General features: G+C 57.8%; 1 protein-coding gene and 1 pseudogene across 2 annotated transcripts; one reads left to right on the top strand and one right to left on the bottom strand.

Moving 5' to 3' along the window:
• The first annotated feature begins 3,382 nt into the window (after window positions 1-3,382).
• On the top strand, window positions 3,383-7,049 carry LOC133056237 (tubulin alpha-3 chain-like; annotated as a pseudogene).
• Window positions 7,050-7,558: 509 nt separating this feature from the next.
• Window positions 7,559-11,787, bottom strand: MZT2B (mitotic spindle organizing protein 2B). Of its 2 annotated transcripts, XM_061141368.1 has the most exons (4): window positions 11,278-11,787; window positions 11,045-11,193; window positions 10,063-10,242; window positions 7,559-7,774 (listed from the first exon to the last, which is right to left on the bottom strand). In XM_061141368.1, the coding sequence occupies exons 1-4, from the start codon at window positions 11,445-11,447 to the stop codon at window positions 7,617-7,619; spliced, it is 657 nt and encodes a 218-aa protein (XP_060997351.1). In that variant the 5' UTR covers window positions 11,448-11,787; the 3' UTR covers window positions 7,559-7,616. The 2 variants fall into 2 exon arrangements, with proteins under 2 accessions (XP_060997351.1, XP_060997350.1); XM_061141367.1 differs by lacking the exon at window positions 10,063-10,242 and having other exon boundaries at window positions 11,278-11,777.
• Between the last annotated feature and the right edge of the window lie 71 nt (window positions 11,788-11,858).

The raw sequence follows: 11,858 nt of genomic DNA, 5'->3' as shown, positions 1-11,858 counted from the left end.
GGCAACCCACTCCAGTATTCTTGCCTGGAGAATCCCATGGACAGAGGAGCCTGGTGGGCTGCAGTCCATGGGGTTGCAGAGTTGGACATGACTGAACACGTGCATGCCTGCACACACACACAGATGCAAAATACATAAATATACACACGTTTCCCTTTGAGTACTGTTCTAGGTGTAGCCCACAAATTTTGTATGTCATGTTTTCATTTTTATTCCTTTCAAAATACTTTCTCATTTTCCTTGTTATCCATTCCCAAATATTTGGGGATTTCACAGACATCTTTGTGTTACTTGATTTGTAATTTAATACTAGTACAGAAAATATATTTTGTATTATTTCAATTTTTTAAAATTAAGACCTTTATTAAGAAGTGCTTGAGGACTTCCTTGGCAGTCCAGTAATTAGGACTCTGTGCTTCCAATGCAGGAGGTGTGAGTGATCCCTGGTTAGGGAACTAAGATCCCACATGGCACTGGCATGGCCCAAAAAAAAAAAAAAAAAAAAAAAGGTGCTTGCAGTTTGTTGAGTTTTTAATTTTATTTTATTTTTGTTGAGTTTTTTAAAATACCAAGTTGCAAGCTTTTTTTTTTTTTTTGATACTTATTTAGCTGTATCAGGTCTTAGATGCAGCATGAGTGATCTTTGATCTTCACTGGGGCTTGTGGGATTTTTTTTAGTTTGGCATGCAAGATCTTTATTTGCAAGTGTGTAATTTGACAAAGTTTAATATCAATATTAACATGTTGATCACCCATGAAACCATCACCTCAATCAAGATAATGACCATATCCATCACCCCCCAGTTACCTGGTGAAGAAGAAGTGAAGTTGCTCGGTCATGTCCATGGACTGTAGCTCGCCAGGCTCCTCCATCCATGGGATTTTCCAGGCAAAAAATACTGGAGTGGGTTGCTATGGCCTCCTCCAGGGGATCTTTCCAACCCAGGGATCAAACCTGGTCTCCCGAGTTGCATGCAGACTCCTTACCTCTGAGCCACCAGGGACGTTACCTGGTGCCCCTTTGTAAATCCTCACTTCAGCCTCACCCCCTCTGTCTCCCCTGCCTAACCACGTCTGTGTGTTTTCTAGGATTTTATATAATGATTTTTGGATTGTTGAGGTAATTTGTTATTGTTGTTTGGATTCTTTCACGCATTTTTATGAGATTTACCCATGTTGTTGCAACACAGTTCCTTTTTATTGCTGAGTATTTCTTTTTTGTGTGTATATAAAATACACACGACAGCAGTTACCATTTTAACCATTTTAACTGTTAAGTACATTCACTTGTGGTATAACCACTATTTCCAGAACTGTTTCATCATTTCAGATCTTCTTAGTGTATAATCGGCTGGAAATTTTTTGTTGTTTTATTTTTTATATAGTCTTTAAAGGTTACTCTCCATTTATAGTTATTATAATATATAGAGTCTGTAATTAATCTCATCCAGTGTGTTTTTCATTTCAGACTCTTTCATAATTGGCAATTTGATTTAGGGTCTTTTTTTATATATCAGATGTGTTTCTCCTTATCATGCTCATTTTTCCTGTACCTTCCTGAGGCATATAATTCTAATTCTGTCATTAATCTACTAATCATCTGTCATTTCTGGATCTTTTTCTTAAGGTTTTTATTTTGTTTTGGGGTGTACCCGATTTACAGCGTTGTGCTAGTTTTGGTGGACAGCAGAGGGACTCAGCCACACACCTGCCTGTCTCCGCTCACCCTCAGACTCCCCGCCCACCGGGCTGCCACGTGACACCGAGCAGAGTGTTCCTGCTGAGCGGTGGTTCCTCGTTACCCACGTGCAGTGCAGCAGTGGAGAGCAGGCATTATGAGTTGTACATTATTGGATGTTAGACTCTTTTGGATTTTCTTTTAGCCGTTTCTCAGCTTTCTGCTGGGATGCTATTAATATACCTGGGAAGACTTTGATCCTTCCGCGTCCTGCTCTTAAGCTTTCTCGGGTGGGTTCAGGGCAGTCTTTAGGGTCGGCCTCACTCGGCCCCACTGCTGAGGGACCTCCCCGCCCGGAGCTCTCTGCCTCAGGACGTCTTCCTGCCGCGGCAGGCGTGGGCTCAGCCCGTCCCTCCCTGGGCCGAGCAGCCACAGTGAGGACCTGGGGCCTCCCTGCTGCCCCGGGCCCCCAGGCGCAGCTGTCTCTCCTCCAGCACCAGACTTTCCAGCTGCCTTGGCCTCTCCACACAGGACTCCCCGACTCAACCCTGGGCGATCCCGGGGCTTTGCTTGGGTCTCCTTTCTCAGCTGCAGCCTGGACATGCTGGGGCCTCTGCCGGGCTTGCCTTGTTTCACTCCTCGGAGGACTCACTCACTGTTGTGCACTGCCTGTTGTCTAAAGACTGAGACCGGTCTGATTTTCTGAGCCATTGCTTACATCAGGTTGGTAAATCCAGCCTTGGGTGGAAACAGAATGGCTCGATGCTGATTTTGTGTAAGTTTTTACTGTTTTTTATTGAGTGTTGGAAAGACATTTATAATGACTATATTCCTGTTTACAATTCAGGTGTGTCTCCATGCTGGATAGGCAGGTGCTCAGACAGAACATGACTTCCTCCTTTTGCATTCCAGTTCCCTATAATGAAAATGACATCTTTTTTGGGTGTTAGTTCTAGAAGGTCTTGTAGGTCTTCATAGAACCGTTCAACTTCAGTTTCTTTGGCGTTAGTGATTAGGGCATACACTGGGATTACTGTGATATTGAATAGTTTGCCTTGGAAACGAACAGAGATCATTCTATCATTTTTGAGATTGCATCCAAGTACTGCATTTCGGAATCTTTTATTGACTCTGAGGGCTATTTCATTGGTTCTAAGGGATTCTTGCCCACAGTAGTAGATATAATAGTCATCTGAATTAAACTCACCCATTCCCATTCATTTTAGTTTACTGATTCCTAGAATGTTGATGTTTACTCTTGCATATCCTGCTTTGACACTTCCAGTGTACCTTGATTAGTGGACCTAACACTCCAGGTTCCTTGGCCATGTTGTTCTTGCAGCATCGGACTTTCCTTTCACCACCAGACACGTCCACAACGGGGCGTTGTTTCTGCTTTGGCTCAGCCTTTTCTTTCCCTCTGGAGCTATTTCTCTGCTCTTCTCCAGTAGCATGTTGGGCTCCTATCGACCTGGGAAGCTTGTGAGAAAAAGTCTGAAAAGACCTTTAAAAAACCAAAAGATATTAGATCTATTAATTTAAGAAGTCAGGTACATCTGCATGCCACGCAGAGACCCCTGCCATGTTGCTGGGCCTCACTCGTTGCTCTGCTTCCAGCGTGAGTGCATCTGCATCCACGTGGGGCAGGCGGGCGTCCAGATCGGCAACGCCTGCTGGGAGCTGTACTGCCTGGAGCATGGCATTCAGCCCGACGGCCAGATGCCCAGCGACAAGACCATCGGCGGCGGGGATGACTCCTTCAACACGTTCTTCAGCGAGACGGGGGCCGGCAAGCATGTGCCCAGGGCCGTGTTCGTGGACCTGGAGCCCACCGTGGTCGGTAGGTCACCTCCCACTTGGCAAGGGAAGCCCAGCACCTTTGCCGGGCACACACAGGTCAGAAGCACGAGGTAGTTTCCGAGGGGAGCGGCCGCCCAGGAGACGACGGACAGTCACCCCGGAGCCCGGGAGACCCAGGCCACGGGGGTGCCCGGGGCAGTCAGGCTGGCATCCGTGCAGGGTGCAGGGCCATCCCAGTGACGTCGGGGTGGGCGAGGCGCACACAGAGCCGCCTGGGCACTCCCGTCCTTCGGGAACCGGCCACACTGGTGCTTGTTCCTGGTTGATGGACGCCCTGGAGCCGTGAATGGCAGATGGGCGTGTCCGTATTGGAGACTCTCCTGGGAGACCTGACCCCCAGCCTGGGAGGAGCGGCGCAGGCCTGCAGATAGGTGGGTCCCGGAGCCGCCGCGGGGGTGAGGTGGCGTCCTCCAAGCCCGGCCGCTGTCCCCCGCAGACGAGGTGCGCACTGGGACCTACAGGCAGCTCTTCCACCCGGGGCAGCTGATCACCGGGAAGGAAGACGCGGCGAACAACTACGCCCGCGGCCACTACACCATCGGCAAGGAGATCGTCGACCTGGTCCTGGACCGCATCCGCAAGCTGGTGAGAAGGGCCCGGGGGGCTCCCGGCTGGGACGGGGGGCCCGGATTCTCGGCGGCGCATGCGGCCCGGCTCACGCCTCTCCCTCCCACAGGCGGACCTGTGCACGGGGCTGCAGGGCTTCCTCATTTTCCACAGCTTCGGGGGCGGCACTGGCTCGGGCTTCGCGTCGCTGCTCATGGAGCGGCTCTCGGTGGACTACGGCAAGAAGTCCAAGCTGGAGTTCGCCATCTACCCGGCGCCCCAGGTCTCCACGGCCATGGTGGAGCCCTACAACTCCATCCTGACCACACACACGACCCTGGAGCACTCGGACTGCGTCTTCATGGTGGACAACGAGGCCATCTACGACATCTGCCGGCGCAACCTGGACATCGAGCGGCCCACCTACACCAACCTCAACCGGCTCATCGGGCAGATTGTGTCCTCCATCACGGCCTCCCTGCACTTCGACGGCGCCCTCAACATGGACCTGACCGAGTTCCAGACCAACCTGGTGCCCTACCCCCGCATCCACTTCCCCCTGGCCACGTACGCCCCGGTCATCTCGGCCGAGAAGGCCTACCACGAGCAGCTGTCCGTGGCCGAGATCACCAACGCCTGCTTCGAGCCGGCCAACCAGATGGTCAAGTGTGACCCTCGCCACGGCAAGTACATGGCCTGCTGCATGCTCTACCCGGGGGAAGTGGTCCCCAAAGACGTCAACGCGGCCATCGCCACCATCAAGACCAAGCGCACCATCCAGTTTGTGGACTGGTGCCCGACCGGGTTCAAGGTAGGCTGGGCGGCAGCGCGTGTGCAGCTTTCTGCCTGTGGCCGGCCCCGGGGCGGGGTGCTGACCCGCTGCGGAGGGTCCCCTGTCCCCGGGCGGCTGGGCTGCAGGGACAGCAAGGTCGGTAATCAGTGTGTTCGATGCCTGGATCGTGATAAGTACTTCATGGACCTTTACTTCTTACAACCAGCCCATAGCGCCATGGGCCGATATTACCAACATCTTACACTTCAGAGACAGACGCTGAGACAGCTTTTAGAACCTCATAGCCTCAGGGTCAGTGATGGAGGAGGGAGCTTTCAGAGACTTCTGACTGCAGGCCTGCAGGTTTCCCCACTGTGCACCCAAGAACCTTGTCAGAGTCTGGTATCATTCTGTGACTGGGCTTAGATTTCACATTACTTCAGTCACCAGTTGTCACTGAATCTTAAGCGACAGTTATGTTTTTGTGGAGAGGCTCTTGTATTCATTATGCGATATTTTCTGTGGGACCAAGAGTGGCTCACCGCTGTTTCTCCAAGCCAGACTTGGAATGCCGCCTCCCACACAAAACGACACTCAGAAGTGGCTCCTCCAACTGTGTTTAGTGTCACAGTGAAACGTCTGCCCAGAGAAGAGCATCCTGAATTTGGAGCCAAGTCCCAGAAGGTCCCACTTTAGACCCGTGACCGCCAGGCTAAGTGCCTGGCCACGCCTGGGCTTGTTAACCCTGCGCCCTCTTCCTCGTTGAGTCCTTTTTCACAAGTGATCTTCGTTAGATAAAGCGCTGGATCCTGCGTCTGAGCCCTGATGCATCCCTTCGGTGTGCTGGGAGTTGCCATCCCCAGGGTCTTTGCAGACACAAAGTGAGGACAAGTAGCAGCGATGCGTGGGTCATCGTTTTCCCATTTAAATACTGAGCTTGCCTCTGACCAGCCCACGCTGTGCACCCACCTGGCCTCTGTCAGCCTCACTGCCAGACCCCTTGACACGGACCACCTGAGGGTGTTTGACTCACACGTGTAAATGACTCACAGGGGTAAAGTGTGTATTTCTCACCAATTAGAAATATCCACGAAATTAAACCTTCCGTAGATGTTTGCAGGCCTATGAGGTTAGGTCACAGGTTGGGGTTGGAAGCTTTTTTTTGCCATGCCACACGGCATGGGGGATCTTAGTCCCTGGGCCAGACGTCAGCCCTTGGCCCCTGCAGGAAACCGCAGCGTCTGGACCACCAGGGAAGTCTTTTTCTTCTTCCATTGTTCTTGGTTTGAGGACGTTTCCTTTCAGCCCTTGCTTTTGACCTTTGGAAGGCAAGGCTGCCATCCACAGCCACCTCAGCTGGGCAGCGCTGTGTGGGGTGCCGGGCACTGTGCCCAGGCTTCCCGTCCTGGCCGAGTCTGTGAGCCAGAGGGGAGGCCAGTCTGGAGGGAGGTTAGGAGGTCACACTGCTGTCCCCACGCAAGACAGTTCACCCCTGATGGACGGTGTTGAATCCTCACTCGTCAGTCTGAGTGACTACGTGTTGACAGGTGTTTGCTCAGGGGTGCACCATTTTCGTGGAACCTTTTTCCATGTTTGTATCAGGTTTTCTCATTATGAAAGTGTGTATGTGGCAAGATTATTTTAGTCATGCAGAAGGCTGAAAAGCTTAAGTCCTCTTCTAAAAGTGAAAATGTAGGATATTAAACACTGGCAAATACTGCCAAAAAATACAGCACCCGTTCCTACATGGCGTCATCTAAAGTGGGTCCACGGCCCACATTTTAAAAAACAAGCTCCCATTTCTGAGGCCACACTCCTTGTTCACTATGTTCTCCTTCTCCGGCAGGTGGGCATCAACTACCAGCCCCCCACGGTGGTCCCGGGGGGCGACCTGGCCAAGGTGTAGCGGGCTGTGTGCATGCTGAGCAACACCACGGCCATCGCCAAGGCCTGGGCCCGCCTGGACCACAAGTTCGACCTCATGTACGCCAAGCGCGCCTTCGTGCACTGGTACGTGGGGGAGGGCATGGAGGAGGGGGAGTTCTCGGAGGCCCGGGAGGACCTGGCGGCGCTGGAGAAGGATTACGAGGAGGTGGGCGTGGACTCGGTGGAGGCGGAGGCCGAGGAAGGGGAGGAGTACTGAGGGCGGCGCGGCCGCAGCCCCGCACCCGTTTCCCCGACGGTCCCGTCACAGATGTGTTTCCCTATTAAAGTTTCTCAGGTAAACCTGTGCCTGAACAAGCTCATCTGTCTGCAGGAGTGTGGAGGACGCCCCGCTAGCTTTCAGTTCAATTTGCCATTTCCCAGGCTTCTCTGCTGGGATAGGCGGCCTAAGGCATAAGGGCCTAGAGGTGGAGTGTGGAAACCTCAGGTCTGCAGAGGGTCCACAGTCAGTGGACCTGCGGGTAGGATGTGGCCGCTCAGGACCCTGGGAGGAAGGGTCTTGCCTGCTTCTCGTGGCATGCATGACCCACGGAGGGGTAACAGCTGTGGCTCACAGCCCTTCTGTGTTCACCCCACTGCTGCACCTGCCTGCTGGGGAGGGCCTCGGTCAAAGTGCAAGAGGCCCGGGGAGACCTTGTTTCTTGCAGGCTCAAAAAAGGCCCAGGAGGCGAGTGGTGAAGACAGCACCCAGAGTTAAGTCTAAACGCTTGTGCCTGAACTTGGCCAAACAGGTGACAGAACAGACCTGGAATGGACACTTGGCATTTCACAGGTTTATTAGCCACAAGATGGGGGAGCCGCCTGCCCGGGGGGCGCTCAGCTGCCGCTCCTCGGGGGGCTCCTCCCCGGCCCGCCCCCCTTGGGCAGCCTGGAGGCGCTGGGCTGGCGGGGCATCCTCTGGCTGGGTCCGTCCCGGCCGCTGCGTTCTGCCAGGGCCGGGCCTCCGCCCAGGGCACCGCCGCCCTTGTTTCTCCCTGGAGGACACAGAGCACAGGCATCAGCAGCCGGGCAGAGCCCCGGGTACAGCGTAGGGAAGCTGGGCGAGTGTACCCCGCGACCGGCTCCCGCCAGGCCGGCTTCTGGACCTGGTCATGGAAGCGCTGCTTCTTGGTGGTTTCCCTCTCCCCGCTGTGTTCCACAGACATCCAGAACCACTGGCCCCGAGACTGGACTCCCCTGAGGCTCCACGGGGCAGCCACGCTCAGCTACAGGGCATGGCTCCGACTGCTCCCCCACAGGCCATCGGCTGGCAAGGCCTGCAGCCGTGGCTGGCTGCCCTGGTTCCGGCCGTGGCATCAGCGAGATGGGGAGGACCTGGGGGGCCGGTGTGCTTGGCCCGGCCCACCCCACTGACCCACCTCAGCCCGGGTTCTCCCCTGGCCACGGCTGGGGCAGGGGCGTGCCCCCTGCGGGACCCCAGGCTCCACACTGGTTCCTGGCCTCGCAGCCTGCAGTGGGGAGCGGGGGCCGTGGACAGCACCAGCTCTGATCCTGACACTGGCATGCCTCCAGGGACAAGGCCGCCCTGCCTGGAGTCTCTGGCAAGTTCTCCCTCAGACAGCGGGAGGTCTGAGCCTCCTGGCACAGGGTTGGGCGTTTGCAACGGCCCCAGCTTGGAAGCCTGACAGCTGGTCTCCCTGTGAGAACTCGATTGGAATAAGGTGCAGCCACAGGTCACCCAGTACTGAGCGGGAGCAGACTGGAGGGTGTGGTGGGGTGACACGGGGCCAGCTGTGCCCAGGGGCCACCAATATGAGCCAACAGGGCTGTCCCTGCCCTTCTCCCCGGGACAGATGCCAGCCTTCTGGTCCTGTGAGTGCATGGCCCCCACCCCACAGGGTCACCCAATTGGAGAGGCCACACTACCGTCCCCAGGCTGGGCCAGGCCGAGTTAGGTCTGGGAGCTTGCGGCTTCACCCTGGGGCTTGAGCGCCGCTGAAGCACGGTGCAGGGGCGGCTCCCCGAGGCAGCTCTGCTTCCGGGGCCTGTGCACGTGTGCCTCCTGACCCCCACCGGGGAGGACCAGGGCCCCAGACACTCAAGGATGAGAGGGAAGTGAAAGAGCCAAAGTAACGTTCACCTTTAAATCTGCTGAGGCTGATAAACCCGGAAATAAGAAACTGATGCCACCCTTAAGTCATGGAAGGTGTCAGGGAAACCACCTCAGGACGGAAGCAGGCCCTTCATCCAGCTCAGGGTGGTTCTCGGCACCTAAAGGAGCCGCACAGCTGTGGGGCTCGTGGGGAGACCCATTCAGGCCTTGGGCCCGCTGGACCCAGCAAGGCACGTTTGGGAGCTTGTCACCCCTGCTCACCTTCCTCTGATGTGGCTATTAGGTCAGATGGAATGGACTTAAACGAGGATTGAAGCTGAGCCCAGGGTAAAGCCTGGTTCCCGTGGGGCCCTCTTAAGGGTCAAGACAGATAGCGGTTTGTCTTCGTCGTCACTAAGTCGTGACCCCACAGACTGCAGCCCGCCAGGCTTCCCTGTCCTTCACCGTCTCAGGGTTTGCTCAAGCTCACATCCATGGAGTCTGCGATGCTAGTGAACCATGTCATCCTTGTTGAATGAATCACTGCCGGCTTACTCCCCTAATGAAGCGAACCCCCCCAAACAGTGGCCCATTGCCAGTCGTGACTTGGGGGCCCCTGAAGCTGGGGAGCACCTGACCCCCGCTGCGGGCTCTGCAGGGCGCTGAGTGGGAACTAGACCCAGAAAAGCCCAGAGCTTTCTCCTGGGTGGTGAGAGCGCCCCTTGTGGAGTGGGCCAGCCGCCGAGGCCAGGTATCAGTGACGGGGTGAGAGATGTCAGGCAGGGACCACCGCAGCCCCACCTCCTGCTGGGCCGGCTGGCGGGGTCTGGTGGCCAGGACCGGCGGGCGGCAGGGGCACGGGGAGCACCCAGCAGGCGCCTGACCGGTGCTGCAGACCAGACTCTGAACGCCGGTGCGCAAGGCGGGCTGCACACGTGCCCTTCCTCTTGGCCCACACTCCTGGGGGACGGTCCCGCGCGGACGTGCCTGTGACCCCGCCGGACACACGGCGGGTGCTGCTGGAGAGGAGCACGTCCGCGGGCAGGAGCGGCCACACCCCCAGCTCAGGAACCAGGCAAGGGGGGACCCCGGGGGCTGATCCTCCAGACGGCCAGTCCAGGGGCTGATAGCACCGCAGTGCCCTTGCAGCTCAGAGCTGCTCGTTCTGGAGGCCATGGCAGTTTCCATGGAAACAGTACCAACCCCCAGAGATAAACTAATAAACGCAACCTGCAAAAGGAGAGAACAGGCAGCAAGAGAACCGGAGGGAACCAGGGGGCCCCGGAGAGAGAGGCGAGTGCGCGGCAGCTGGGCCGTGGAGCAGAACCGGAGAGGCCGCAGGCTGCGGGGCGCAGGAAAAGGAGGGCCTTGCGGGGGGGCTACGGCTCCGGACAGAGAGAAAGGAGGCCTCTGGAGGTCAGAGAGAGACAAAGAGAGCAGACAGGGAGCATCAGTGGGGAGGCCCACACCGCAGCGCTCAGGAGGGGGCCTCTCAGGACAGGGACACAGGCGCCCAGGGCCCTGGCGCTCCCATCCAGGGGCCCAGCTGCCCTCTGCCCCGAAAGCCCCTTCTCAATGTTTCTAGCCCAGGAGCCGGCCTGGACATTCAGCTGTATCTCAAGTGTGTCTGGAATACAGAGAAGGGACATGCCAAGTGGATTAGAGCTCCACTGTGACACCCTGGTCACCAGCCCCTGCTCACCCCAGCCACGACCTCCAGACTGAACAGCGCCCCAGGCCCTCTGCACCCTGCCAGCCAGGAGTTGCCCACAGAGGGAAGCTTCACTATCCAGACTCAGCAGGACCTGGGCCAGGTGGGGGGCCAAGAAGAGAGCACAGGAAAGCCTCTGGCCGCCCTGCTCACTAAGGACTTAAGTACAGGCTACAGCTGCAGGGAGGAAGGAACCAACGCCGCCTGTTCCCAGCTTCGTGGGAAAACGACCTGAGTGCAGAGCTGGGGAGAAACGGGTTGCAGAGTCCCGATAAGGTCTAACTGGCTTTGGGGCTCCCACCCTGCACCCTTCCCATGTGGACGGGCACGCTCCAGGGTGGTAGATAGCAAAGTCCAAGCTGGGGATTGGAGTCCAAGGGGCCAGCCATCGGATGTGCCCACCGAGTTCTGGGACAAGAACAACAGAAAGGCCTGGCCACTCGGGACCAAAGGCACCCAGTGCCAGGCGCTGCCCACCCGCCGCCCCGGCCCGGCTCTGACCTCGGGTCTCAGGCACGCTGGGCGCGGGCAGGGGCACGGCCGTGGGGTCCTGGGAGTCGCTCGCCACCCTCTGCCCAGCGCACATGGACTTGAGCATCTGGAAGACGGCGAGGGGCGCCACGTTCAGCTTCAGCAGGTCCACCAGGATCCTGGCAAGAACACACGCGGCGGCAGTGAACTCTCCTCGCCCGGGCCGGCCGCCCCGGGGGACCCCGACTCCCCTGGGCGCTCACTTGAACACGTCGGGGTCCATGGCGCCGCCCGCAGCCTGCGCCAGCTCGAACAGCTCCATCTCCTCGGCGCTCAGCACCTTTTTCCGCCGCAGCGCCAGCTTTTGTAAGGCCGCCTCCAGTCCCGGGGGCGCCCCCTGCCCGGGGCCCGGCCCCGCGCCCGCGGCCGCCATCTGCGGAACCGCGGAGGGTGCGCGCCGCCCGGTCCCCGCCGCGCCCCCTACCGGCCCGCCACTCGCCCTGCTCCCCGCAGCGGCCCCGCCGTCCGGTGCTCGGGCCCGGGCGTCGGCGGGAGTGCGGAGCACCCACCCCTTAGCGACTGGGCTCCCGCGCGCGCTCAGCAGGAAGCCCTCACGCAGAACCCCGCGGTCGCCGAATAAACGCCAGCCAGGCCCGGCGCGCGGCTGTTCCGCGCCGCCCCCCGATAGGGGGCGCGCCTGTAAGGCCCTAACCTTAACGCGAGGCCGCTTCTCTTGCGCACGCGCGGTCCTTGCCGCTAGGCCCCCCGCTGGGCGCGCGCGCGCGTGCGTTCCGAGGCGGGCCTCCCGTAAACCCGCGGAGGGTGTGGAGTGGGGTGGGGCTTG

Source organism: Dama dama, chromosome 5, assembly GCF_033118175.1.
Source record: "Dama dama isolate Ldn47 chromosome 5, ASM3311817v1, whole genome shotgun sequence".
Taxonomy (NCBI): domain Eukaryota; kingdom Metazoa; phylum Chordata; class Mammalia; order Artiodactyla; family Cervidae; genus Dama; species Dama dama.
The sequence above is the reverse complement of the archived record's forward strand: the minus strand, read 5'-3'. Positions and strand labels throughout refer to the sequence as shown.

Bases quoted from the DNA above. Each gene is read 5' to 3' on its own strand.
- MZT2B (XM_061141368.1), bottom strand. From the start codon at position 11,447: ATGGCGGCCGCGGGCGCGGGGCCGGGCCCCGGGCAGGGGGCGCCCCCG. The intron at 10,243-11,044 runs GTCAGAGCCGGG...TCTGACCTCCAG, and splicing joins CAGCGTGCCTGAGACCCGAG to AGGCCTCCTTTCTCTCTGTC. The intron at 7,775-10,062 runs GTTGCGTTTATT...TGTGTCCTCCAG, and splicing joins CCTGTTCTCTCCTTTTGCAG to GGAGAAACAAGGGCGGCGGT.